This window comes from Drosophila virilis, chromosome X (assembly GCF_030788295.1).
Source record: "Drosophila virilis strain 15010-1051.87 chromosome X, Dvir_AGI_RSII-ME, whole genome shotgun sequence".
Lineage (NCBI taxonomy): Eukaryota > Metazoa > Arthropoda > Insecta > Diptera > Drosophilidae > Drosophila > Drosophila virilis.
The window spans coordinates 18994693-19021148 of record NC_091543.1 but is presented as its reverse complement, the minus strand read 5'-3'; the positions used below and the strand labels follow the sequence as shown (position 1 = coordinate 19021148).

Sequence of the window (26456 nt, the reverse complement as noted above, 5' to 3'; positions counted from 1 at the left end):
CGCCTTTCTCTCGCACAACTCTTTGGGACCCTCAGTTCATGTTGCTATGCATCTATTTATCAATGCCTACCCTCTCCCCCATGCAGCTGCTGTGCATAGCTGGCATTGGCCTTTGTTTTGGCCACTGACAAAAGAGCCAATAATAACGATAATACATGGTTGTACATGCCGGCATTGACAGCATGAAGCTGCCATTCCTCTGGCCATCGTCAATGCCCATAAAGCCGGCAATCAAATTGGCAATAGGAACGGGTGCCATTGAGCCAATTGCGGGCGTCATTTGTATGCGGGCCATCCAGACGCTACTCGATGCTTCATGTTCGATGCTCGATGCTCACTGGATTGATAATAGATAACAATAAGAGTCAAGTGAGCCGATGGCCACAGTTATGGGTTGGGCCAGAACATTAATGGGCATGTCAAGGATTATGTTTCGGTTAGTTTGGCATTCAAAATTGATAAAGATTTGGCTTTTTGGCCTGCCCCATGGCCTGCTCACACGCTTGTTGCCAGTTTTGAATGAAATGGCGTAGTAATGGACTGAACATGGTATTAAGCACATGCAATTTATAGAAACATTTGATGTTATTTTTATGTAATACTTGCATTTCTACACTTTTTTCTAATACTCTTATAATAAAAGAAAAATACAAATGTGGAGAAAATGCATTAAAACACATATAAATGCCCTTGATATATTATAAAACCGGTTATTATGCCTTGCTTCGATTGCAAATTCATTTAGGGTATATTAGTTTTGTGAAAATATATAAAATACTCAATAGGAAACATCTCCTATAACATATAGTATACAACGATATATTTTCAGTCTAGAAGTGTTTGTCTGTCTGCCGTCTGGGCTCGGGCTCGGAATTTAAAAGAGATATATGCAGTTCTTACTATGTATATGTTCTCAATTAAGTCTTAAATATTCTGACAATAATCTGACAATAATAAGCGTAGCACGCCTCAAGCATGTTTTTGCTTTAGTGTGGAGCCTACCTAAATTATATTTTATAGTACACAAATATTATATGCAACGGATAATTTGGCAACTCCTTAAAGAGCCTCTTCTAATTCTAATTAAATTTTGTTATTATTATTTTTAATTTAATCTCTAAATAAAATAATATGTACATTTCTCTGAGCTCTAAAAGAAAATGGAATTCAATTTGTTAGGCTAAAAGCTTGTAGCTTTTGTTTTCTATGGTGTCAGTGACTATACTTTTGTTCAGTGTACACACACATAACTACTAATTATCGCAATTGTTATCAAAAATTTGTTATCGTTATTGCTACTATGTCTGTGTATTCGATAATGTGAGTAAACGAAAAACAAGTGGCATGTGTGCAGGCTTTAGCAATTCACTAGGTCAAGCCACAAATGTTAACGAAACAAAATATACTGTACCGCACGAACCTCCCTGTGGAAAGAACTGAGAGTAGATCACTTTGAAGGTGTCCTCCTTGACGACGCCCGTTGGGCATTCAGCCTTAAAACCGCGATAAATTCGTTTGATTTCGTCCTCTGTGAAGCGGGTGGCCCGACTCAGGGCGCTCAGCGAGTCTGGTCTGTAACGAGCCGGCGTCTCAAATTCTTCTAGCTCGGAATCTGCAAAGTCACAGGCAGACCAAAGCACAAGAAAAAGAGTGGGAGAAAGAGAGAGAGAAAGAGAAAGAGAAAAACAGAAAGAGTGAAAGCGATGCATGAGTGAATATGTTTATCAAGCAAAAGCTGTGGGATTTATTATTAAATTTTTAACTAAATTGCAAGTAAATGAAATTAAATTAAATACATCATTAAATTGACTTATAGTTTATATCATGGGTATTTTGCATTTTTAGTTGGGATAAAAACACAAGGCCCCAGTCGAAATCAGAAAAAAACAAATACAAATAACTTTTGCACAAAAAATATTAAAAACATTCATATTGCCTTTTTTAACTTTGAAGGCGAGAGTTCGGCAATTCACTAAGTTTGCTCTGTGTAATATCCTCTAAAAGAATATTAACAAGTAAGAGGTTCTAATCGAGAGCTCCCGACCAGGGAATACCCTGAACCTCTTATTTCAACACTAAATGCAGCTCGCGCAACGCACTCGTTTAAAGTAATAAAGATAAAAAAAAAAAATTCTCAAAACAGGGTTCGAACTCCCAACTGACTGCATTACTTGCTGATGACTCTACTCAGCAGCACACAATAGGGCCTTTACAACAACATCAATAATTAAGTATTATCGAGTAAAAAAACGAATTAAAATAGCAGCACAGAAAACAGTCAGAAATGCAATGCTGTTGATAGAATTTGAAGCAGACGAGTAAAACACATAACTTTTGGGGTTTTCTTAACCGATCTTAATAAAATATTCTACAGTACTGTACCATACAGAGTATACAGGATGGAATATTTGTGTATTCTCATAAAGTAATATAAGTTGGGTTATTAATTTGATTTATAGCTCTGTGGTGGTAGCGGGGTTGTGGCGATAGGTATAAAATTAAGGATACTTAATATATGTATATATAATACTCTAGAAGCAACATATCAAGCCTGATGACTATAGCTTTTAATATATACCCAATTTTTTCAAAAAACAGGATGTGTATATTAATTTTTATCGATTGCTTGACAGACCGACAGACAGACAGACAGAGAGACGGACATGGCTTGATCGACTCGGCTATTTATGCTGATCAAGAATATACATATTTCTTGGGGACGGATATGCTTCTTTCTGCCTGTTACATACATTTTCAGAAATATATAATATCCTCTTTACCCACTTTTAATGGGTTCAGGGTATAAAAATTGCTGTCAATATGCAAAATTTGCTCGCCTATTCGAACAAAACTTTTCTGGTAATTGGCAAAATAAGCTATGCCCATTGGTGGTACAGTGAAAACATTCTTGTGTGAACAGAGCCTGCCAGGTAAGTTTGTCCGAAGGCAGGAGAAGGAGCATGTGTGCTGACTGATTTTTAATTGTTTGGAGTGTTCGTTAGAAATGAGTTTACTGTACGTTGCGTATGAGTGCAGTTCATTTTTAAATTGTAAGCTTTAAGTAATTGCCTCTCGGCTTGTGTCAGACTCCTAAATGTTTATTTTTCCTCATATTTCTGTCATTAGCCCGAAGGGGGACTCCAATATTCCACTCGAATGAGGAGTTGCCCTATCCACTGCCCGTCTCTCGTCTGTCCTTCTGTCTACCTGACAGCTTGTTTGCCTACGAAGTCAGCTACATGCACAGACCCACTACGAACACGAAAACACACACACGCACACACAAGCGCACAAACATGACGTGCAGAAGTTGGCGCGATTTTGATCTTTTGAGTCGCTTCTAGAGCTGAATTGACTTGCAACTTCCTAAAGTACTTTGCCTGTCGCTGGCAAAACTTTTTCAGGCTTTTCATGCAGTTTTTGACGTTTCTTTTTTTAATTTTTTTTTTTTTTGTTTAGTGTAGGCTTGGCAAAAGCCCTGCAACTTTTGAGCATGACAAAGCGACTTTGCAGCAGGTAAATGCCTCTTTTTGGCTTTGCATAAAAAAAATAAATCTTTGTGGCTGCTGTGGAGCCTCAATTTTGGTTAATTAAAAGTTTTGCCCAACTCATAAGCATATATACAGACAGCAGCTGCAGGCAGTCAGCCAGTTAGTGTATGCATGTGTGTGTGTATGTGTTTGTGCATGTGTGTGTGTCTGAGCCCAAAAGCAGGCAACACTTTTCACGCGCTTGACAAATGGCTGTTTAAAAATGCATGAAACACGAGCAGCCAGTGAATTGTGGCAGTGCCTGCCGGAAGGGGAGAGATGGTTGACGAGGGAAGAAGACGGGCGTGTGTGTGTGAGTGTGTGTGTGTGTGCGGGGCAGCGCATCAACTATTTGTTAGCCACGCCCACATTTAGCACAAAGAAACGACGCGAATATGCGCCCGCTTTGGCATGGCTTGGTTAGCGCCTGGAGTCAGACTTGCAACTACCCGTCAATCTGAGCCCTGCTGGGTATATTCCAAGCGTAAAATATATGTTTGTGTATATATACACAAAGCGATCAGGCAATGTACTCTACTGATTTATATTTGCTTATGCCTGTCGGAATAAAGATTTCGGAAGCTAAACAAAAACTAAACTAAAGAAGTCCAAAAATTATCTGAACAGCATATTCGGCATTTTCGGGAATTTTGAAGCTGCCGGGTATATTACAGTGTATGCTCGGCTGACTGCAATATTCTTAAATCCTGCATGCATGCCTGGTGGCATAAACCACACACACACACACGCTCAGAGACGCACACACACACACACACATGCATATGCAAATGCATTGTTTAATATGCATTTTCTTTTTTGGACAAAAACGGATAAAATAGAAAAATAAATTTCAGCGCCTGCAGCAAACGAAAAAATATACACAATATATAAATGTATATATATATTTATATGTATATATATATATGTATATGTATTTATGCATATAAAAATGTATATGAGTATTTCAAATATTCTGTATAGAACTGGCGTTACAATGTGGCCTTTTAATAGCCCCTTTTGCAGATTGTATCCCTTATTGAAAATATGAGAAAATTATTAATAAACAGGCTTTGACTCTACTCTGATCTTAAGTATTTCAAGTACACTTTGGATATTTTCATGTATATATTATTCAAATCTTTACTAGCAAAATATGTAACGCATGAAGCATGTGTCACCGACCAACTAATGTATTAACATTCGAGTTTATATTCGTCTTGTTGTTGCAGGCCGTACTTATATTGGAATCGAACGGATCGGATAACTATATCATTTAGCTGCCAGACAGCTTTATGGACTACTTTTCGGTTTTCTAATATATCGTGACTAAACTCAGTAATTATATGTTTTACTATTCTCCCAACATATCTTCAAGATCGAACTACTACTTATATGTATGGATTCTATAGCAACAATCGTTCGGCAAGCTTTAACTGTGTCTGGTAAGTTGAAATCTAATTTGACATATTTCTGTGATTTAACTTGCAATCCTTTAAGACATACATATGCTTATATTAGCAATATGGACAAACGTACATTTAAGCAGCTGGAAAGTATTGTATTATGATTACTGTATGAAGTATTCAGTATAATTGTATTGGCTAGAAGATGCACTTGTAACGCTTTGCATGCATTTACATAGTTTCCTGATGCTCAATTCATATCGGTCCATAAACGTGGCTTCTATAACCAGATACTGGCCAGGTTGCGCTGTGCCAGCTGTCAGATTCATGGGATTAGGAGCTTTATTTTCATATGGGATGCAAGTTTAGCATTTACTTGAGCTTCTTCTGCTTCTTCTGCCGTGCCTGATGTCTGTTTTTTATGGCTTGCAGATATATATATGTGGCCATTTTCACACTCGAGTGCGTTTGCATTCGTAAACTTAGTTTTAGATATCTTTAGCTCTTAGCTGCCAGGTTGGCAGCTATAGCCGGCTTGCCATTTACCAGAGTTTTTAGTGTTAGCCAGAGCTGCCAGGCTGTGCAAATGCTGTTGATGAAATGCATTAATTTGAATATATATTCATGCGCTGTTTGTTTGGCTCCAAAATTTAGTTTTTGTAGTTGCCCCAAGTGACATATGCATGTGTGTGTGTGTGTCTCTCTCTGTGTGTGCTTGCGTTTTATTATCAGCTTGCAAACAAAAAGCAGCCGAAAATATTCACACAAAATGTCTAAATTATTTGCGAGCATAACAAAGCTATTTGTGCGACCTCGGCCCACCAGTCAGGCAGCGGCTCATATGGGGTTCGCTGTGGGGTGGTTCTTTTGGTGTCGGGTTGGCTTTGGGGGCTGGCAACCAGACTAAAAGGGGCTCACAATTCAACAACAGCACCTAGCCCCCAAAATCAGGCCACAATTTTGTTGCTGCTGCTGCTACTGCTTCTGCTGCTTTTGGTGTTTGTTTTTTTCATTTTCACTGCTGCAGCTGTTTCTGCCGCTGCTGAGGTCAAGGTGTGAAGAACGTGAAAACATGCCGCTCATGTGTGTGTGTGTGTGTGTGTGTGTGTGTGTGTGTGTGGGCTTAGTTGACACGTTAGGGGGCGTGGTTAGTGGTCAGTGGCGTTGCTGGCAATTACCAACCATAACAATATACAAACCGCGAGCGAAGCTTCAAGCCGTCGCTGCATGTTGTCATTGTAATTGCAGATAAAGCACACACACATACACACACAAGCACATATGCACAAACACACACACACACACACGTACTTAGTGAAATGCGGCTGTTGTAGCGAACCCGAACAGCGCCCCTTGCAAACTTGCCATGTTGCATGCGCTCGCATAATAAGTTCCTGTTTATCTCGACTCGGTTTGTTTGTCTGTTTGTTTGTTTTCTGCACTGCTGCCGCTGCCGCTGCTGCTGCTGGTGCTGCTGCTGCTGCTGCTGCTGTGTGTGTGTGTGGCTGCGCAGGTGTCATGTTTCCGTTTCCGCTGCAGCACTCGTGAAGCAGCAGCCGCCGTCAGCCAAGCGCAAATATTTTTGCATGCTGTTGCAAACCACATCAGCGTCTGTATGTGTGTGTGTGTGTCTGGGCGTGGGTGCGTGTGCTTGCGGTTGGATGTGTGGGTAATGCAGCGACTGTGAAAATGCTTTTTATTAGGCATGCCTGCTGCTGTTTTTCCACTGCAACTGTAAAAATATTTACTTTCATTCAATTTCAAGGGTGCCGGGTGTCGATAAGTGCAAAGAGATCCGCCCACCGTCTATAGCCCACTCGCATCCGCGGCCCAGCTGTCAGTAAAGTGCAAATTAATAAAAAGAAAATGGATATATGATGTACAAGAATACATATATATATATATGTAGCAAAGGATATAGAAGTCAGCACTTGCTATAGTCAAACAATCCTTTGAAGATACGCGCTCAATCGAAGCAATTTCAGATAGACTCGCCCACAAATGCACAAACACCACACACGCTCGCACACCCACACGGACACATACACACACACACACATGCTATCTTCTTTGGCAGCTTTATAGCTTTTCGTTCTCTTTTTGATAAGAGGCTGCAGAAAAAAAAAAAATAAATAAAAGGAAAAAGCGCACACTGAATCGTTGTCATCATTAAAATGAGATGGAAGGCGTGGCAAACTAAAGCCAACTCAATCAGAAAGAAGGAGAGCGAGAGAGAAAGAGGAGAGAGCGAGACAGTGAAAGAGAGAATGGGCGAAAGCTGGCAGATAACTTGGTCTGGACTGTTAAAACGAAGAGAATCTATAAAAAAATTTATGAAATCGTTAAAACTAAGTAAATGCGATGCCTCGTAAAATACAAACAGATATTGTTGTGAATGCCGCTGCTTCTGTATGGAGTAATGAACAAGTTATCAAGAGTAGCGAGTGCTGTTTACTTATGCATGCATGTATTTCGCTTCACGGATGCCTATTAAATTTGACTTTGTAACACAAAAATCCAACTCCAAACACTTGGCTCATAGGACAGTCGAATACAAAATGTCATAAATCATTTTAAAAAAATCGCCCTGCCAAATCACAGTCTGCACAACGCAATACGATTCGGGACCCCAAAACCAATAAGGATTCTCCACAACGTTTTTGTAGGCAACATACTTTTTTAATGGGAAACCAATAGATATAGTATTTAAAAAAAAATTTAAAGTTCAATAGCTTCGAAAATTTTTTTTTCCAAAAGTTGACAAAAGTTTGAAAAAAATGTTTATCGTGATTAAAAGCCATATTTCGAATTTCGAAGCTAAGCACGAACAGATCAAAATGTGCAGCCGGGTAATTGTCGGTTTTGCTTAGGTCAGATTTATCTTTATATTTTTTTGCGTTGCCGTGTGAAATTTTTAATTTGTATGTGCCAGCTTGCGATCTCTTATCCACTAATCAGCTTTAAATGATCCAAAACATGGGATGAAAATACGAAAATTGTTAAAAATAGTTTTCCAAATTGGTGAAACTTTTATGAATTCTTCGCTAAAGTAGAGCTTTGAAAATGAATTTGAAGTCTATGTTCTATGTTCTTTTCCACCTATTTCCACAATTGCACGTGAAATGCTTGAAAATTCCTTAGCGAGCATTCAAGGCAGCTACAGTAGAAAACTCAGCTGCAGAAATCAGTAAGATAGGACGAAAAGTTACATATATGTATATATATTTAGCCTTTTATGGAGTTCTTTCCTTAGCTGAGCCTCGCCAAACTCAACAATCTGCAACAAATGCAAACTTTCTGCTTGCTACAGCATTCCCAGCCTGGATGGCAATGGGGTTTTTGCAAAACCATCTTAGACAATGACTGGCGCTTAATACGTTAAATTTTGTGCAATTTACAACCGCAGATTTTGGCATAGCTGAAACAACGGACGCACATGACGTATGTGGAATATTTTATGCCAAAGAAATGCGAAGGATAAAGTTTTGTGGCGCGTTCGCGTCACATTGTTGCCGCTTGCAAGTTGTTAAAATGAAACAATTTGTATTTTCATTTCTAGGCAATGATTTGTTGTTGTCTCTTGTGCAGTTGCTTTGTTTTATTGCTGCAACTGCGTTGCGCAGACAATTGCCAAATAATTGCATGAAAGCAAATCTGCAATTAAATCAGCTTCTGCTGCTGCTGCTGCTGCTGTTGCTATTGCACTTACATATTTAAACACACACACACACACACACACGCAAATGAATGCAAAAACATTTTCAAAGTACAACAATTTTTTCTTTAATTTTAATAAATAAATGAGAAAAAACTGGGCGCGAAATGCACTTAACTCATTTGCAAGCCGCACAGAAATGCGCTTAAATAAATTAAAATGCGGCAGCCCTGACACTTAAACACATACAAGCGAGTGCAAAAAAAAAAAAAAAAAGAAACAAACAAAAACAAAAAAAAAAAATTATCAGAGAAAAAGCAAAAGCAAACATGACAGACAAAGGACAAAGTGTCCTGGCAACCTCTTGCGCTTTCGGCTGAATGCCCATGAAAGGCAGTGAAAGTGCGCCAAGCAAGGAGAAGCGCATATAAGGCGAAAGGCGTGAGGCGTGAGGCGTGAGGCATGAGGCATGAGGCGTAAGGCTGCTGCCAAGATAGTCAGCTGTTGGGGGCACCTCAAAGGTGCCAGCTGCAAGTGTCGCACTAAGTAGTTGCTGGCAAGTCGGCCTCATCCGGTGCCTCGCACAGCCAGACAAGCACTTAAAATGTCGCAGTTGCCATTAAAAAATGATATGTATATATACACATATATCAAACAACGAATAATGAAATGATAATTAAAAGCAGGCGGCATTCTACGGGCGGGTAGTCGGAAGGGTGCTGCAAGGCAATGCAAGGACCTTCATTTGTTGTCCATAAAGTGCACAAATTGAAGCGACCACAAAATGCAGACGCAGAATTCAATTAAGCAGAGTATCCAAGTGGGCGTGACAATGGGCGTGAGCGTGGCTCTAATGAAGAAATTATGAAGTGCAGTAAAGCGCAGAAACGACGACCAAAGCTCAAGCAAAAAGTCAAGAAGGCCAAGCCAGACAGTCAAGCAACAAAAACAACCCAATGAATGGACTCAGCCGGAAATGGACATAAAGATGGAAATGGAAATGGAGATTGAGAGACTGCCACGGCGACGGCAATGACGACAGCGACACTGTGATTGAGCTGGCCTGGGGCGAAGGAAACAATAAAATGCAGCCAGCGGCAAAGTTGCACGACAAAGAAAAATGGACAAAAGACGCAGGAAGCAAATTGTAAAAGCCAAAACGAGCTACAATCATTGAATACTTGATTTGTGCTAATCATTATTTAATATTTTGTTTTTATACCCTGTGTCCATTTGGAAATAGATAAGAATGGATGTCTTGTCTTTAGGCATATGTATGTGACTTTTTTTTTTTAAAAATAATTGTATTGGTCATGAATATCAACTATCGAAATGGTCTAACCTTGGTTGTCTGTATGTCTTACCAGTCTTTGTCTGTTTCTGTCTATCTGTCTGACTGCCTTTCCATACGAACACATATATATACGGATTTTGAGAGCTAGATACTATAAACTGCGTAATAAACCAAGTCTGAAACCCGAATTTCTATGGATTTCATGGATACTTCCGCCTTATCCATTATCTGTTATCAATGATTTGATATAATTTTGATCTGTTCGGGCAATAGGATAACTTATGTTCCACGATCTATATATACTCCATATACAACAACAATGTTCGATCTGTTAGATAGTGTGCATGAAAAAAATATTATGCCCTTTACAGGGTACAGATAGCTGCGATAGTGTTGTAAAGTGCGTCATCATTCGTTTCTCTACGCCGACGACCAATGTAAATAATTAAAAATATTAAATATATCAAATTATATGTTATAGATGTTAAATGTTTAATAGACGAATATTGAATAGGTTGAGTTTTAAATTGGTTAAATTGTTATTAGGCTGAGACAGTGTTGTGCAAGGCACATTTTGAGATGCCCGCACATTAAAGTTTAATTCATGAAATTAAGTAAATTGCGGCAATGATTTAAGTGCAAAATCATTTTCCATATTACAAAAAATTGTCGAAAAGTCGTTTATCAGAAGAGGCTGTGTGTAGGAGGAGCAGTGGAAGGTGGGGCAAAGGTCGCGAGCTGGCGCGGAAGCCAACTTGTCATTCATCAAACTTTTTCAATAAAACTTTTGCGCTGCTCATCGCTGGCCAAACCAGACGTAGCTGCAAATCCGGCGCTCATTTCGGCGGTAGTCATAAGCCAAAATCCGATCCCGGTGGCAAAGTAGATTGAAATTTGTCTACATTTCGGCAGAGCTACGGATATGGATATGCACGCGAAGCAGCGGATGTCCTTCGAGCGGCTGTCACTGGATGAGTCTGTGTAAAAGTTTTTCCTGCCATTGACTGCCAGATCCGCCGAATGCCACCACTCGAGTGTTTCGGTTCACGTTCCATATCTGCTGCTTCCAAGAGCTGTCATTGTCAGGATGCTCCTCCTCCATATCTTCCCTACCAGGACTGCTGCTCAATAAACAATTCAGCTTGCAGCTTGGCGATATTATGCTCGTATTGTTATTCCTATCGATTTGCTCTTTGGCAAAACCTGCATTCAATTTGAGCACGAGCCATGCAACTTTTATGTTAAGCTCATCGTTTTGCCAACAGCTAGATGATGCCAAAGCACACAGCGACCCCAAAAAGGAGAGTAACAACAACAAAGGAGCTAAAACTGGCAGCAGCAGAACGTGAGTTCTCCCCGGGTCGATGCAATGACACTTGAAAGCATTCAACAATTTCTCAAGAACGTGTTGTGTACTCTTTAAGTAAGAAAATTAGAGCGATCAACAAAAAATACCAGACACCCTGCACAGACTGTAACGCAGACTTCCGTCCTACGAAAATTTTCGTTATTCAAATAACGTATACGCCTAACGATAGGTGCGCAAGACTATATATAAACACTCTGTTACATTCAGGATTTGGCTCTCTTACAAGTGTTAGACCATACATATAGCCAGTAATATCAAGACCAAGCCAGAACCTGGTTTTCGAGAACCAGGAATCCAGTATTTAGCTGGTTCATGCCAGTTGATGCTTGAAGCACACGCGACCTCAGATATGTAAGAAACAGGGTATTAATCACACAATAATCACAGGCTATGCGAGAACAATTGTCGAATCCTTTGAAAGTATTATCGAAGCTCCGCTGCCAACGACAATGCATGCATTTTTATATGGCAACGTTTCTTTTCCTTTAGAGTATGCATCAGCGAGATATGATATGGGCGTGGAAACTAACTTAATAGAGGAGCTGTGACATGAACCACATTAGTAGAATAAGCCGGGGTTAGTCAACGCGAGAGCGGGGCGATTAGCGCATGGAAAGGGGGAATCCGCTTACGCTTGGAGATACAGCCCCAGGCCAAGAGAAGCGCAGTCAGTGCTAAACAAGGTACATAGAGAAAGAGAGAGAGAGAGACAGAAAGAGATTGAGAGAGAGAGAGAGAAAGAGTATAACTTAAAAGTTTGGCAAAAAACTAAAGATCAAAGGGATGTGAATGGGATACGGCCGGGCTACAATGCTTACCATTCTGTGCGGCGCTGCCCTGGAACAGATTACGCAGATAGCTGATCAGACGTCGATGCAGTGGCCGGTGGCGGTGACGCGAGGATTTGCGCACCGATGAGGATGACTCCTGGCCGCCACCTTCGCCCTGCTCCACATCGTCCGTATCGGCTGTCTCCTTGCCGCATTGCGTGGCATCCACAATGATCTCAATGCTGCGCTGTGTGCTGGACTTTTTGAGATGGACGCCGGCGCCACCAGAACCACCACCACCTCCACCACCACCACCTCCGCTGCTGCCAAACGCTGCCAAAGCGCTGCTGCTGCCGGCTCCAGCGCTGGTGGCAATCGTGCCAATTAGTGCATCCGTGGCACAGCTGCCCGTGCCCGCAATACTGCTTACGATGTTGTCGCGCGAACTGTGCGCCGGCTGCTGCTGTATGATGCGACTGTTGCCCATGGCGCCGGGCAGCTGGCGTCCATGACCGGCGCCGGGCAGCTCGTTAACCGTGCCATTGCTGTGACTGCCGCGATATATTAGCTCCGTCTCGTTGGACACTTGGCGCAGCGCATGTAGTCCCAGCCCCGTATGTGAGGCGCTGCTAGCCATGCCACCAGCACCAGGGACGGCACCGCCACCGCCGCCACCACTGGAGCCGCCACTGCCATTGAGGCCTGTGTAGTAGGCGCTATTCGGTCGCTGCGTATGCTGCACCTGAGGCCCGGCCATTGCGCACTCTGCACTTCGCACTGGAGGATCGGTGGCTGTCGCTGTCTCAATCGCAGCTCGAGCGGATCGGCGGGTGAGCAGATGGGCGGTTCGACGCGTCTAGTTACGTGTTAAGCGCCTGTCGATTCGGTTTGTTAGTTGTTTTAGTTGCATTGCGATCATTTTATGCAATTACATTTTGGCCACCTTTGCGGTCTGCGATCTACGATCTAGGCTCTTGGGTTAGACACTGGCTGGGATTAGGCGTTAGTTATTGCGTTTAGCTTTTGATATTTGCTTTAAGCGTTTTTTGCGCCTGGCAGTCGGCAGTCGCTCCAACTTCAACTTTAAATTCTCAACATCTGCATGAGGAGAAAAAAAAAAAAAATTGGGAAAGAGAGAGAGAGAGAGAGAGAGAGAAAGAACAAGACAAAATATCAGAAGCTTGTTGTTAATCCAAATAAATATTAAGTTTGTATTAGTTTACTTTCAACAGCCAGCAGCAGCAGCAGCAGCAATTGCTTGTTCGTATGCGTGTGTGTGTGTGTGTGTGTGTACGAGACTGCGTGTCAGCATGTTTGTGACAAGTATATGTATATATGAATCTAGCATATTACACTCACTTTAGTGACGTACATGGTAAAGCTTTAATTTGAAGAGTTTTTGTATTGCTGGTTCAAACCCATCAACAATTTAATATTCTGGCACATATTTTCTTTTCTTGTTTTGATTATATTAATAATAAAAACAAAAAAGACTGAAAAATGAATATTATAAATAATCACTAAAATGTATTAGATCTCGAAGCTGGTTGCCGTTAATATTAATATGCAATGCATTCATTTTACATTCGTTCTGCTCAGATTCTCATTAGTAATAAAATAGATAAAGCATTCGATCTAAGCAAGCCAAGTAGCGAAATTCATACGGCAATTGCTTTCGATGAAGGGTCTAGGTGTTTATTTATTTAGTTAAGTCCGAACGGATCAGTCCGTGTAAATTTTAAAAGTTTTGTTTTTATTTGTTTGTCCTTAATCCGTATTCGGTGGCCTTCTAACATTCAAAACAATATGGACGAAGACAAACCCTTCAATCCATTCTACATTGGGCCCCACCCAAGCAAGGCATGCGCCCTTCCCGAAACTCTGCCTCGTGAATGCTCGCCGGACTGTACAGCTCCGAAAGTTGGCGGTGTTGAAGCGGTTGGATCGGAAAGTGCTGGTAAAGGAGTCGGTAGTCAGGGTACAGCCGGTAGGGGAAATGAGAGTCTTAGTGAAGCGGCACCTGCGTCCAATAGCTCAAATCTGGCGACACCCTGCGCTCCGTATCCTTGCTATGATCGCAGCAAGTAGCATAGATACGGATCAAGCGACACAGCAATTATCTAAATTTACGCTGAAATTTAAATAAACCAAGTTCAAACTAAGCTAAAAACAGATATTTCTGCAGACTGCTCGAAGGCCCTGTTTGCCTCAAATCAAATGCAAAGTGTATGGCTTGTTTGTATAATACGGATATATTAGCTAGTCGTACCATCCGTTTATAATCCGTTCTCTGAAATGTAGCTAGATACTTGAACGTGGGTGTCGGGCACATTATAAAGTTGATATCGACAATTTTCGAGCTCGCATCTCAAAATTTTCCAGCTACATTTTTTAACACCTTTCTAAGGAAACGAGCCAACAAAAAGTATATATTTTAAAGCCACATTTTAAAAGACTTGCTAGCCAAACGTAAAGATTACTTCTCTCAACTGATTGATTGGTGATTATGCTATATGAACAAATTGATTACTGAGTCAGTTATACTCAACTGCAGCGCACTTAAGTGCAGTTTGCAAATACGCAATGCAGTGATGTGTGACATGCATGTTAAATTTTCAATGCAGTTGTGCACAAGAATTTTAATTCGAATCTAGAATATGAGCAGAGTATGTTATTAAGCAGTTTGTTAGAGTCGACTGCGATGCAAAGCGTCATGCATGTTAGAGCGCATGTTAAACTTTCAATGCAGTTGTGCACAGGAATTTGAATTCTAACCTAATTTCTCTTTACTTTTGTTATGCAAGTCAAAACCAATTGTAATATTCATAATTAAATTTAGCTTTGAATCAACAGCAGTATAGATTTAAATGTAAGTTTGCATGTTTAAATATTTATCATATTCTGGGCCAAATTCAAAGTTTGCTTTTAGCTGCAACAATTGTGTTCATTCCGATTTGGCTAAATCCAGCTGATTCAGTTGTTTGCTGTTCTGCTGTAACTGCATCTTTGATGCCTCGCTATCAACAGTAATGCATTAGCAGTAGCAGCAGCTGTAGCAGTAGCAGTAGCAGTAGCTATAGTGGCATCGACTGCTTTGCAATTTCAATTTCCATTGGCATTGCATCATGGCGTTCTGTTGCGTTTCTCGAGCGTATTGCTCTTGCAAATTGAATGAAGTTCAAATTTATTATTTATTGATAGACTTATGCAAGTGCGCAACAACAGCGGCAGTGGGTTGGCAGTAGGGAGTGAGGGAGGAGCAGGTACTTGAGACGCAGCTTATGGTTGCTCCTTATAAGTACTTATGGATGCATATATATATATATATATATATCTGTGCTATATGCGTGTGTGTGTGTGTGTGTGTGTGTGTATTTGTGTGCTTGTATAGCCTGGCACTTGGCAAAATTGCTAACACGGCTGACTTCTTTGGCAAAAACTGTTCTGCCATACGACCTGCTGCTCACCTGCAGCTGCAACCGCTTTCGCCACCCACCTTTCACCGCCCTCTAACAAAATGATTTATGCATTTCACCCGTTTTGTTGTCGACATTTCGCACTGAATACAACAACGGCAACGTTTAATGTGATTTTCTTGTTAAATGGAGACGCAAGCAGCAGCTGAAAAGCGTCCTCTACGAAAACGCTTTTCACTCGTTTCGCTGTTTTTCTTTTCTTTTTTTTTTTTCTGCCAGTTTTAATTTTTCACAAATTGTCTGCACTTACGTCCGCTTTGTTAAGCGCTTGAAGTGCGCCTCCGTTGTTGCTGCTGTTGTTTTTGTTGTTGCAGCTGTCGTTTTTGTTAATTTCGGGACTTTTCTGAATTGTAAACGAGCTTAAACGAATGTGATTATAGTTTTGCAATTCAGTTCTTAGCTTTCCATTCGCAATCTTCAAATAAGTAATTCCATTTCGGATGCTTCCTATGTCAAATTAAGCACTCACTTGACACCAGCAAAACTTGTTCATGTTATTCATATGCGAATGATTGAAGCTTGTTGATGAAATGGCATTTCATTATTCGGCTTTCATGGGGATAATATTGGTAAATTCTCTAAGCAAACAGTAGTTCTTGAAAGAAAATTTTATCAAGCGTTAAGCCACTCGTTATCAGAACGTTAAAATACTGGCAAATCGAATAGACATTTGGGTTAACTATGGATCGGTTATACAAAAAGGCAACTCGCCAGGAACTGACTTTTTGCCGATCTGGAGAGGCTAGGAAGCTGACATGTTTAAGGCACCTTCCTTTGGCTAGATGCTTGGGCGCTGAACTAGCAAGAGAGAGTGCGTTGGTTCAAATTCCGCAGGAAAATTTAGTTTGTTTTTAATCACATAAAAGAGAGCAATAATTAATGAATAAAAATGTAAAATAAATGGGTGTTTATTTTGAGCGGGCTTTCTATTCGTCCGGGATTGCCGCGAAATGCACAAACAATTTAAGGTTGTTGTATGATTTACATTATTTCATTTACCCTGGCAACGCCGCTTAATTTCTTCTGTGACTATATGTATGCTTCTTTATAGTATTTACTAAAACTCCAGCTATTTAATTAAATGTTTTTTTTTTTTACGTTTTATCGCTGTTGCAATGTATGTCTCATTCTTTACTTTTGTATTCTTGGCTTGGGTTCCCTTCATAAACTAATTTGCATTCATAAGAAGTTCTATTCATTTCAATGCAAAATATTTATTTCCTTTGGCGCCATTATGAGCTGTCAACAAATCAAACATGAAGACTTAATTTATTGGCATGTCGGAAATGTCGGAATGCCGAGTGAAGCGAATGGAAAACAATGCATAAATATCTATTAAAATGGGATTGAAATAAATTATAGTTTACATAGCAGCAGCAGTAACAGCACTAACAGCAGCAGTGGCAATGGCAGTGGCAGCGGTAATAATAATGTGGTAACACAGAGGTTAATAGCAGGGTGAAGAAGCAGCACAGCTCAGTACAGAGTAAAGCTGGAAAACGTGGGTTGCCAACAATATACATGTAGGCAGCATGAAGGTCAGATGACGCTCTCCGAAGAAACTAAGCTGGGCAGGCGCTGGGCACTGTAGTGCAAGGCAAACACTTCGATGGGAAGGCAAAATCAACGACGTGAACAGAGGAAATTAAGTGCATGGCAGCGAACCAGCAACAGCAGCAGCACCAGGAGACGATGAACGACGGACGATAGACGGATGGGGTGCTGCTGCTGCTGTTGCTGTTGCTGCTATATAAAATGTTGAGGACAACAATGGGACTCGCATACTTAGAAGCACTTGAGCATAAGAAAAGAAAGCAAATCGTGAGGAAATGAAGCTGAAATTTATTATAACAATACACACACAGGCAGTAATCGTGTGCGGCTGCAGTTGCTCTGCTACGGTTCGGCTTTTGGGCATCGTTTATGATGCCGGAAGGCGAATAAAGCGGATATGCCAGTCAAGAAAACCGAAATACGAAAAAGGTAAACCTAAACTGTGCGAGTCTAGCAGCTAAAAATGATGATGGCAACATAAAAGTGGTCCGGCAGCTGCCACGTCGCGAGCATACCCAAGTAAACTGTGTAGCTAATTGATAGCACACGTACCACAGCTATTGTTGCAAGGTGGTTGTGGTGGTGCTTGCACTTCTCAAGACACTGCCACGCATTCCCAGCTCAAATGTCAAGTGTACTTTCTTGAAGCGATGCTGTTCTTCTGCCCCTTCCAACATGCCACATCGCACACAACCACAAGGAAGCCTGATGCAAGCAATCGCGTCTCTGAAAATATGCGCAATATTCCAAAAGGGAAGGTAAAAGGAAATTGGATTTTTGTTGACATTATTTTACAAATATCCGGGCGTACAAATAGCTATAACAATGGGCTTCTTGTTGTTGCTGCTGCTGTTGTTTTTGACCAGTTCTGGCCAGCTTTTCACACGCATACACCAACACACGCACACGCACACGCACACGCTCTCCCGACCTGATTTGGCTTAAATTTATGCAATGAGTTATTTGCGAGCTGCTACTCAAGCACATCCGATCCAAAGTGGAAGCTGAAGCAGCCAGCCATTGTTTGTCTGTGTGTGTGTAAGATGGCGGTAAACATATTTTGATTTTCCATAATAAATTACCATGTATTCGGGCACAAGTCGTCAGCCAAGAGAGCAACGAGACATCGCGCCAGACACCGACCTGTTCCTTGAGCCAATGATGCACTTTTCAAACCATTTTAATTTTCTTGCTGCTTGGTATATTTCTTTTTCCCATATTGCATTTCCCGCGTATTGTTTATGCTTGAGAAATTGCACGAAATACCACTTAGTTGGTTGGCGCACAAGTGGTGTATACACACACACACACACACACACACACACGTAGATTTTTATGTGATTCTGACTATGTTGCCTGTCAGCTGTGGAAACCAATCAAATATTCGTGTTGGGTTTATTTACAATAAATAAGTTTTGCTGAAATTATTCTAGCATGAAATATATTTTGCTTTGCGTGCGGACCGACGAGCAATGCCCTGTGTTAGGCTGACAGAGACATCTTTGGGCACGCATTGATCGACTCAACTGTGTTGATGAATATGTATTTTAACAACATCTTGATGCCTCTAAATCAAGAAAAGTCTAATATATTTGGCAAGTCAAAGCTTAAATACCCTAGCCCTAGAAATATGGCTTACGGTCTTGCAGATTTGCAAAGTTAATAGTACAGCTCGTATTTCTTGTATTTGGTAAATATATCTAGAAAAATCGAATATTTTGCTTAAGACCAATTTGTCGACAAATTCTTGTCTTTTAGCTGCTTTATCATATAACTCTATATTGAAATTATTATATACGATATAGATGAAATTTCGATTATATAGAAGGAGAATGTTGAAGCTCTGAAATCTTAAAAATAAAAAAACAAATCAGTTTTTTATATAAGAACATATTTGACCTATCATTGCTATGTTAGCTATATGATATAGCTGTTCGATCAGCCTGATTTCTCTGCAAGAACATATGAACCTATGCCACTTACATAGCCCTTAAGCTGCGAGACTAGACACAGACAGATGGCTGTCACTATATCACGCAGCTATTGCTGCTGATCAAGAATGTATATACTTCCTTCCGCCTCTTACATACAAATGTATAAACAACACAAATGGCTGCAGGGCTTGCAACAACGTACACACACGTTGAGCTACACCTGACTGGCCTGTGGTGTGTCAAAAGGCAGGCTATGTATACCAAATCGATAAGCGGCATTTATAAGAGGCTCTTTTGTATTTCGCCTTCCATTTTATTTATTTTTTTTCTTATATTTGGTTCTCGAAACCCTAAATTACAACAATTCAGTTCTGGCAAGCTGTTTTATTTGATTTTAACAAAAGCCGACAATTATAACGCTTTGCTTCCACTTTTATGCCCTAGTTTTTGCAGCTCAGGGCGAAGCAAAATGCATGACCATTGTTTACTTTTTGTATTTTCAAATATTTGGTAAATACATTTTAAATGAACTGATTGCTCCTTTATTTGCACTTTACTTATGACAGCCCTGTTGATTTGTGTGAAAATAATAGCACACTGGGGAATTGATTGGGCATAGAAGTTTTATTAAATTCTACAATGCAGATGCGGTTTTCGGTTTGCCCAATCGAAAATGCGTAAGAGGCTGCCTGCTTTGGATTAGCTCAGTTCCGTGGAACGGAGCTGTTGTTGATGGATTTTGATGATTTTTAGATATTTATTCCAGCGCTTGAATAAATCTTTTATGATGGCTTGTTATTCTTTGCAACATTTTTGGCTAAGCAGGTGAAGACATTAAAGAAGCACGATAGAAGAATTTGGACACCAAATTACTAAATATATGCCCATAGCTCTTATTATTTCCCATATGTGGTTAAAAACCCTGGGCTGACCAGAAATTTGTAGATCCTGGCTCTTAGACGGAGAAAAGGACAGATAGGCAAAAGGACATGGCTTTATAGACTCGTCTATTAATGCTGGTCATGAATATATCGTCCTTAACTGGGCTTAAATGCTCCGCATAGTTTCATAAGTTTTTTTGGAGTATGTTTCACGCTTCTCGGAAAATACCCCCTAAAGAATGCAGATTGGTTTAGCATATAGATCAAGACCGTTTCCGCAACTATGCATAACTAAGTGGCAGACAAAAACTCGTCCTGATAGAAATAATTCAGTAGTTGATATCCCTCTCTTCTTATTCAATTGAAGCGGACAATGGGAAGGGTTTATCTTGTGGCAGGCAGTAAATATTTGCCGATTAACAATGTTGTGACATTCGTCAACAGGATAAATATGTTACTTAGACGTCAGAGCAGCAACAAAATGCACAGCTCTCCGCACACGACCCACACGCACAGAGGACACTCACACTTACACACACTCTCACTCATACACACAAAGGACACGCGTACACGGGCTGCACGTGAGCTGCTGCAATCTGTAGCTTACTTTGGTAAAATGGCCGCGCATCCACCCCCGCATCCCCCACCACACACCCGCGCGAGCTGTGCTAAAAGGTGCCGCAGTGGTTTGTTGCGGCAAGTGGGTATTAGGTAGTGGAGTGGGCGTGGCAGACTGGTGGAGATGCCAAACGTTTTTATCGTATTTCTGTGCGCTGCGTTTTTTGCTCGTTTATTTGCGAAACCTTAAAAGTGAACTTGCGTGGCCAATGCAGCAGCAGTTGGGGTCTAACCTGGCAACGCACTCACAGCAACCAACCACCCAACCCGCCCAACCGACCCCACCCCATCAGCCCCCACTGAAAAGGGCGCACTGGCAACAAACACTTGACGTATTTATGAGTTTGCACGTGTTTCCGTCTGCACTGTCGCCAACGTCACCACCTGAAGAGCTCGAATATCTTTTGGCAACAAAATGGTATAAAAAAAAAATATGAAAAAAAATACTGAAAACTGTCGAGTGGGGTTTCGTTTTCTAAGTGAGCGGCTGTTTGTTTACTTCTCCGTGGTCCTGTACAGGTGTGCGTTTGAATGTTTGTGTGTGTGACAAAAAAAAAACGTTTATAAAACCCTGTATACGCCCATAAGATTTCATAGTAAACGTTGCAGTTAAAAGATAATAGATCTGTATAAAAATAAAGTTGTCTTTAATTTCTTATCTCACAAAAATAAGTAACATTCGGAGTTGTATCAGATACTTATCAGGGGCTTATTTGAGTGCAGTTTGCTGTCGGACATCGATAGATTTATCGATATGATAATTGATAATTGCTAATTGATGATAATCTAAGTGTCTCGGTTGTTCAGGCGCCTAAACAATGCGAGTCTGAGCTTGAATCGCGGGCAAAAATACGGATATTTCATATTCTTATTCAATTCCAAAAAGTAAGATTAAACTTGGACGTAAATACGTATCATTGTTATGATGATTAATATAATTTTTATTATTCTCAATATTATTGTATGAGTTAGTTAAATAGAGGTGAAATATTGTACGAGCAAAAGATCAATATAATTCATTCAGCTAATCGTCATAGCTTTACATTATAAATAAATAGATGCTTTAAAGATTCAGTAAGTTCATGTCACAAAATAAAATGGGTATTCAAAATAAATTTTAAAATACCAAAACAAATAAATATTTGAGGTTTTGTGCTCTGGGTAGCCAGATAATTAAAACTTGTATGTGTGCAAATAAAATAATAACGATTCAAATTTGTTATATATTTTAAGTCAAATATATGAATCGTTATTATTACATACACATAAACGTTTTATTGTTTATTCAATAAATTAAATAAAAGGTTGCAAGAAATTACTTAAAAATTTTAATCTAGTTAAAAGAGTCTTAAGATTTCAAGAATTTGTATGTTGTGTATTTCTTTCCAATCAACCTAGTTAGGATTAGGATTTGCTAGCTCGATTGCCACTAAAAAGAAAATATGAAAATGTTACTGTAATTTTGAAAAATATTTCATTTTTTTACTCTTTCTTTAGAAATTACGATATTTTGTAATACATTGTCTTTTCTTTCTTAAATAAAGCAAATTGACTAAGGCACGATTTAGAGGCGTTTTCGAGCTGATGTTTTTCTGAGTGTACGTTGAGTACTTTAACAGCAATAAATAGGCTTTATTTTTGGTTATTTACTCTCTCTCTCTCTCTCTCTCTCTCCCTTTTTGCCCGCCTCTCTCGCGCTCGCTATCTGTCTTAGAACTTTGGATTTGGCAACGCACACAAGGGATAATATGTAATCTACATGAGTGTGCTCCAGTGTGTATAAGTAGATGAATAGATAGATACACTGAGGCTGGAGCATTGTGTATGTGCCAGATTCTTATGGAAAGTAAGACATGCCAGACAGCAGGTTGTAAGCGGCAGAGTAGGACACACGCCCACAGGTAATAAGTTTGGCTTTTACACAAACTCGCACGTAAGCAGAATGTGTGGCAGCAACTACTTGCAGCAAGTAGGCGAGTATCTCTCAGCTCCTTTATGCTTGGATGTTTGTTTCTCTTGAGAGTCTCTACACATTAACGTGCGGCTTGGGCACAGAACGTTAAGAGTTTTGCCTTTGGCTGCTGTGTCGGTAGCCATGCCCGTTTCGGTTGCCCAGCCAGGACTGGCAGCCTAGGCTGCCTGCCAGTCTGTCTGGCATTCATTGTCTCAGACATCAGGTGTGCAACATTTTCTATTTTCACAACTTTTACTTGGTATAATTAATTCAAATGCTTTCATAAAAGGCAGCCGTTGGCTTTCTTTGCTAATGTTCGCAGCTGCGTAATCGTATATATGGTATTCATTTATTTTTTCTTTGCTACGGAATTCTCATTCCTGCTGCAAGACAGCATCAGCCAAGTCCACCTGTATTCTAAGGCGTCCAAAGCCAAGCTGGTCGAAAATTAATGGCTTTAAGTTTAACATTTAATGCACATATTTGTAGGCTGCTGCCCAGCACTGATTACACACTTTAATGACGACAACAACCACAGCAATTAACGGGTAGCTTGAGCCGGGCAATTGAGAGAATTGACCCAGTCAAGCCACAAAAGCTCATGATAAGCAATCGGGGGGTTTCTAGCCAATCCTACTTCTCATTAGTATGCATTGATAGTTGTTCGTTCGGCCTATCGATGGGCTAATGTAATTGAAAGGGATATAAAAATTAATTTACGAGCTTTGCACGCGCCACGAGGCGCACTAAAAACGATTTGAGTGCACGGGGCGTATGCGTAATGCATGACAACGCCAACCGATGTTTGCATCTGTAGCTGAGGAACACATTGGCATTTGGCATTTGATGTGGTAAAGTTTTAATGACTCGAAACAACATTCAGTAAGATGCCGAACTGTGGCTCAAGACAATTTAATTTCACAAATCGCTTTCCGCTAGATCTTTTGGAGAAATTTCATAATATTCATCATAATTTATTGTCCAGCTATTATCACATACATAAAAGATGTGTTATTATTAATGTTCGTTTCCATTCACGGCATGCCTTAAAAAATTAAAGTAAGGCTCTTATCAAATCTGAGTCTTGCATAGAATATTTGGTACAGGGCCTTCTGCATATTTTCGTGCTTAAATTCTCTTCAATTTAGTGTGGAGTGCTGCAAATTTAATTGAACTCTTTCTAATAATAGAGCCCACTTCGGTCGTTGTCCTTTGCTTTGCTTTATGCTCTTCGTACGCTTAAAATAGACAACAGCCAAAATCAGACCCCGGCGCCAGCTTCCACTCGGAGCTAGAGCTCTTCAATTCCCAGCTCAAGTGTTTCTGCAGAAATTGAATTTAATTTGTGTATGAATAAAATACCAAATAAAAAAAACCAACAGGGAGAAACGGCTTTCAAAACGCCGAAGATTAAATACTCTATGCAAAAATATGAATTTTGAACGATTGTTGCCCTAGGAGCTATACGATAGCTGATTAAATTCTTCTGTTGGAGGAAAACTGAATCATGAATCGATTCTAATGTATTTATATGATGTATTGGTCCGATTCCGATTGCTCGAAACAAAAAGACGAAGCTATGCAACGATACATGACGACTCAAAGCTGTAACCCAAGACGAAGTTTTGATATATACATATATATATACATATATATATTTAACTGATGAAATGTTTGACATTCGTGGCATAATTATAATGCCCTCTGCAAGGGTATAAAAAAGGTTGGTTCGCTGTCGTCATTGAGATGAGCAGGTCGTTGAGCAAAATCAAAATAGCACAAAATGAAAATGAAATTGAAGTTGGCCGAGTGCTACAAAATCAACAACAGCAAAGGCTATGGCTACAACCCTGGCATAGGGTTACAGCGAATATAAAGCACTAGACACGGGCAGCGGAATTCTGCAGTCCCAGTCCCAGTCGTGGCATCAGACCAACCCCATCTGCCAACCCCAACCCAAATCGCAAGCTCCAGCCCAATACCAATCCCTGCCCTCAATCACAACCCCAATACCAATCCCAGCCCAGCTCAGCGCAACGTGTTGCTGACAATGTACTGCTGCGAATGGGGCAGGGGGCATTCCCGTTGACAGCGTTGACTCCGAGTGCGCTGTCACTGTCCATGATGGCGATGACCATGAAATGATGATGATGTTCATGATGGGTTTCCCGTTGAGCATAATGATGATGATGTTCTGACTCTGGCTGTGACTGTGGCCAGACGCCAGCTCCCAGCTCAGTGTTCGACGCTGGCAATTTGAATGCTGCTAAACTGTTGTTGTTTCTGCTGTTGTTGTTGCTGTTGTTGTTGTTTTTGTTGAGTTTTATTGCCGCTGGCTGGCAAATTTTGTTGGCAATGGCTCCTCAAAATGAAAACATGAAACCAAATTAAGACGAACACGACTCTTAAATGGAGGCAGAGGCATTGCTGCAGCCGGATCGGGAGCCGGAGCCGTTGCCGTTGCCGTTGCCGTGACCGGAGATGAAGACAGAGACGCGGCATACGTAGAACCGGAAGCGTATAATGGTAGGCCTCAAGACTTGCTAATGATAGCTCAGGACGCAGCCCATCATGTTAAAACATGCACACACACATATATACAAATATATAAACATATATATATATATATGTGGCCAGACACCAGCTCTCGCTGCTGCTCCGGCCTCCAACTCCAACTCCATCTTCAGCACCAGCTCTGGCTCCTGCTACGGTTCCGTCCGGCTGATGTCATTTCGTGCGTTGATGGATTTGAGTAATTTCTTTATGCCGCATGCCTATTTGGGGCATCGCCCCATCATAAATTGAAGCTGGATTTAATTACAGACTGTGCTGCACAGTGGCAATAACCCTAACAAATCGCAGCACAAAACGTAAAAATGAAAAACAGCTGGCATAAAATGTGTTATTATAAGGTTGGATGACGTACTTTAGGTGTAAGTATCATCGAAATTTCTTTGACAAAAATATATTAATTAAATATTATCAAAAGCTTGCCTCTTGAAAATCTGTTACAGTAAACATGTTAGCGATATTATGTGGAAAGTCAGCTAAACGATTTTGAACCGTACGTCATTTAAGTAGAACCAGGTTAGTTGCCGAAAACAAAAAAAAAAACACCCAAATTGAACCCGAAACAAAACACATTTTGCAGTTTAATTTTTTATCAAGGGGGACTAATCGATAGATCCACTACTTTTTTCCTTTGCTATGAACCGATCCGTCAACTAAGCTACTAAGAACCGTATTTCATTATCCAAGAAATTTGGTTTGAACGGTGAATCAAATTAATATATCAGGGATTTTTGCGCTCTTTCAAGGGCTGGGTGAGCCACTGTACTTTTGGGAGCGGGTTCTGCTGGCTCGACAATTATTCAAGTCATGCAGATTCGCTCCCTAGCCGCCAGGTGGCGCGCCAGTGGTAATGTGTGTCATGACCTTAAGAGCAGCCAACAGCCGCAAATTGTAATTTCTAATTTTAGAGACGTTTTCCTTGTCGCTGCTGCCACAAAGCGCTGCACAGCATTTATTAAAATCGCATTTCATTTGCGGGGATTTTCATTTTTTTTTTTCCTCAGTAATTTTTTGCCCGCTTTGCATTATAAAATTGCAATTCATTTCCTTAATGTTGGCAATTTTGGTTGAAAACTACACGTAATTAGATGCCGAGCGTCGACTTTAATTACCAGCAAACTACAGGCTGCTAATCGATGTCAACCGCCTTCTAAATGCGGCTCATAAACGGTGCTTCACGCAAACATGAAGTATTTCTTAGTTTTGAACGGCAATTCGCGGTTGTCACGTTTTTGCACCTCGGTCACTTAATTACCTAATTGGCTATTAGCTAATGGTTGGCACTGGTGGCAGGTGGGCATGGCAGCACGCAGCTGTTGCTCAACCAATGGGCCGCAAAGGGTGGTCAGTTGCAACTGCAAGGGCCTTATACAAAACGACAGCCCTACTCATGCAAACTGATTCGATATCCATCGAATAGGCCTAGGTTGAACGTGACAGGTGTCAG

The 26456-nt window shown here is 40.6% G+C and overlaps 2 protein-coding genes across 7 annotated transcripts in view; one reads left to right on the top strand and one right to left on the bottom strand.

Annotated features, from left to right (window-relative positions):
* LOC6631804 (uncharacterized) overlaps positions 1-26456 on the bottom strand; it is an 82038-nt gene that overhangs the window by 16533 nt on the left and 39049 nt on the right. For 2 of the 6 annotated variants that reach the window (XR_011416248.1, XR_011416249.1), the window contains 3 exons: positions 12070-13119; positions 11884-11925; positions 1412-1612 (listed from right to left, as the gene is read on the bottom strand). Coding sequence is in view for 1 of the 6 variants with exons in the window: in XM_032439858.2 (XP_032295749.2) it covers positions 1421-1612; positions 12070-12778 (901 nt within the window). In the remaining 5 variants the exon portion in view is untranslated. The remainder of the gene's footprint in view (positions 1-1411; positions 1613-11883; positions 11926-12069; positions 13120-26456) is intronic. The other 4 variants (XR_011416259.1, XM_032439858.2, XR_011416250.1 and 1 more) reach the window with 3 other exon arrangements.
* On the top strand, positions 13721-14191 carry LOC6631806 (uncharacterized). The gene has a single exon (XM_002055704.4). The coding sequence runs from the start codon at positions 13828-13830 to the stop codon at positions 14107-14109; it is 282 nt and encodes a 93-aa protein (XP_002055740.1). The 5' UTR covers positions 13721-13827; the 3' UTR covers positions 14110-14191.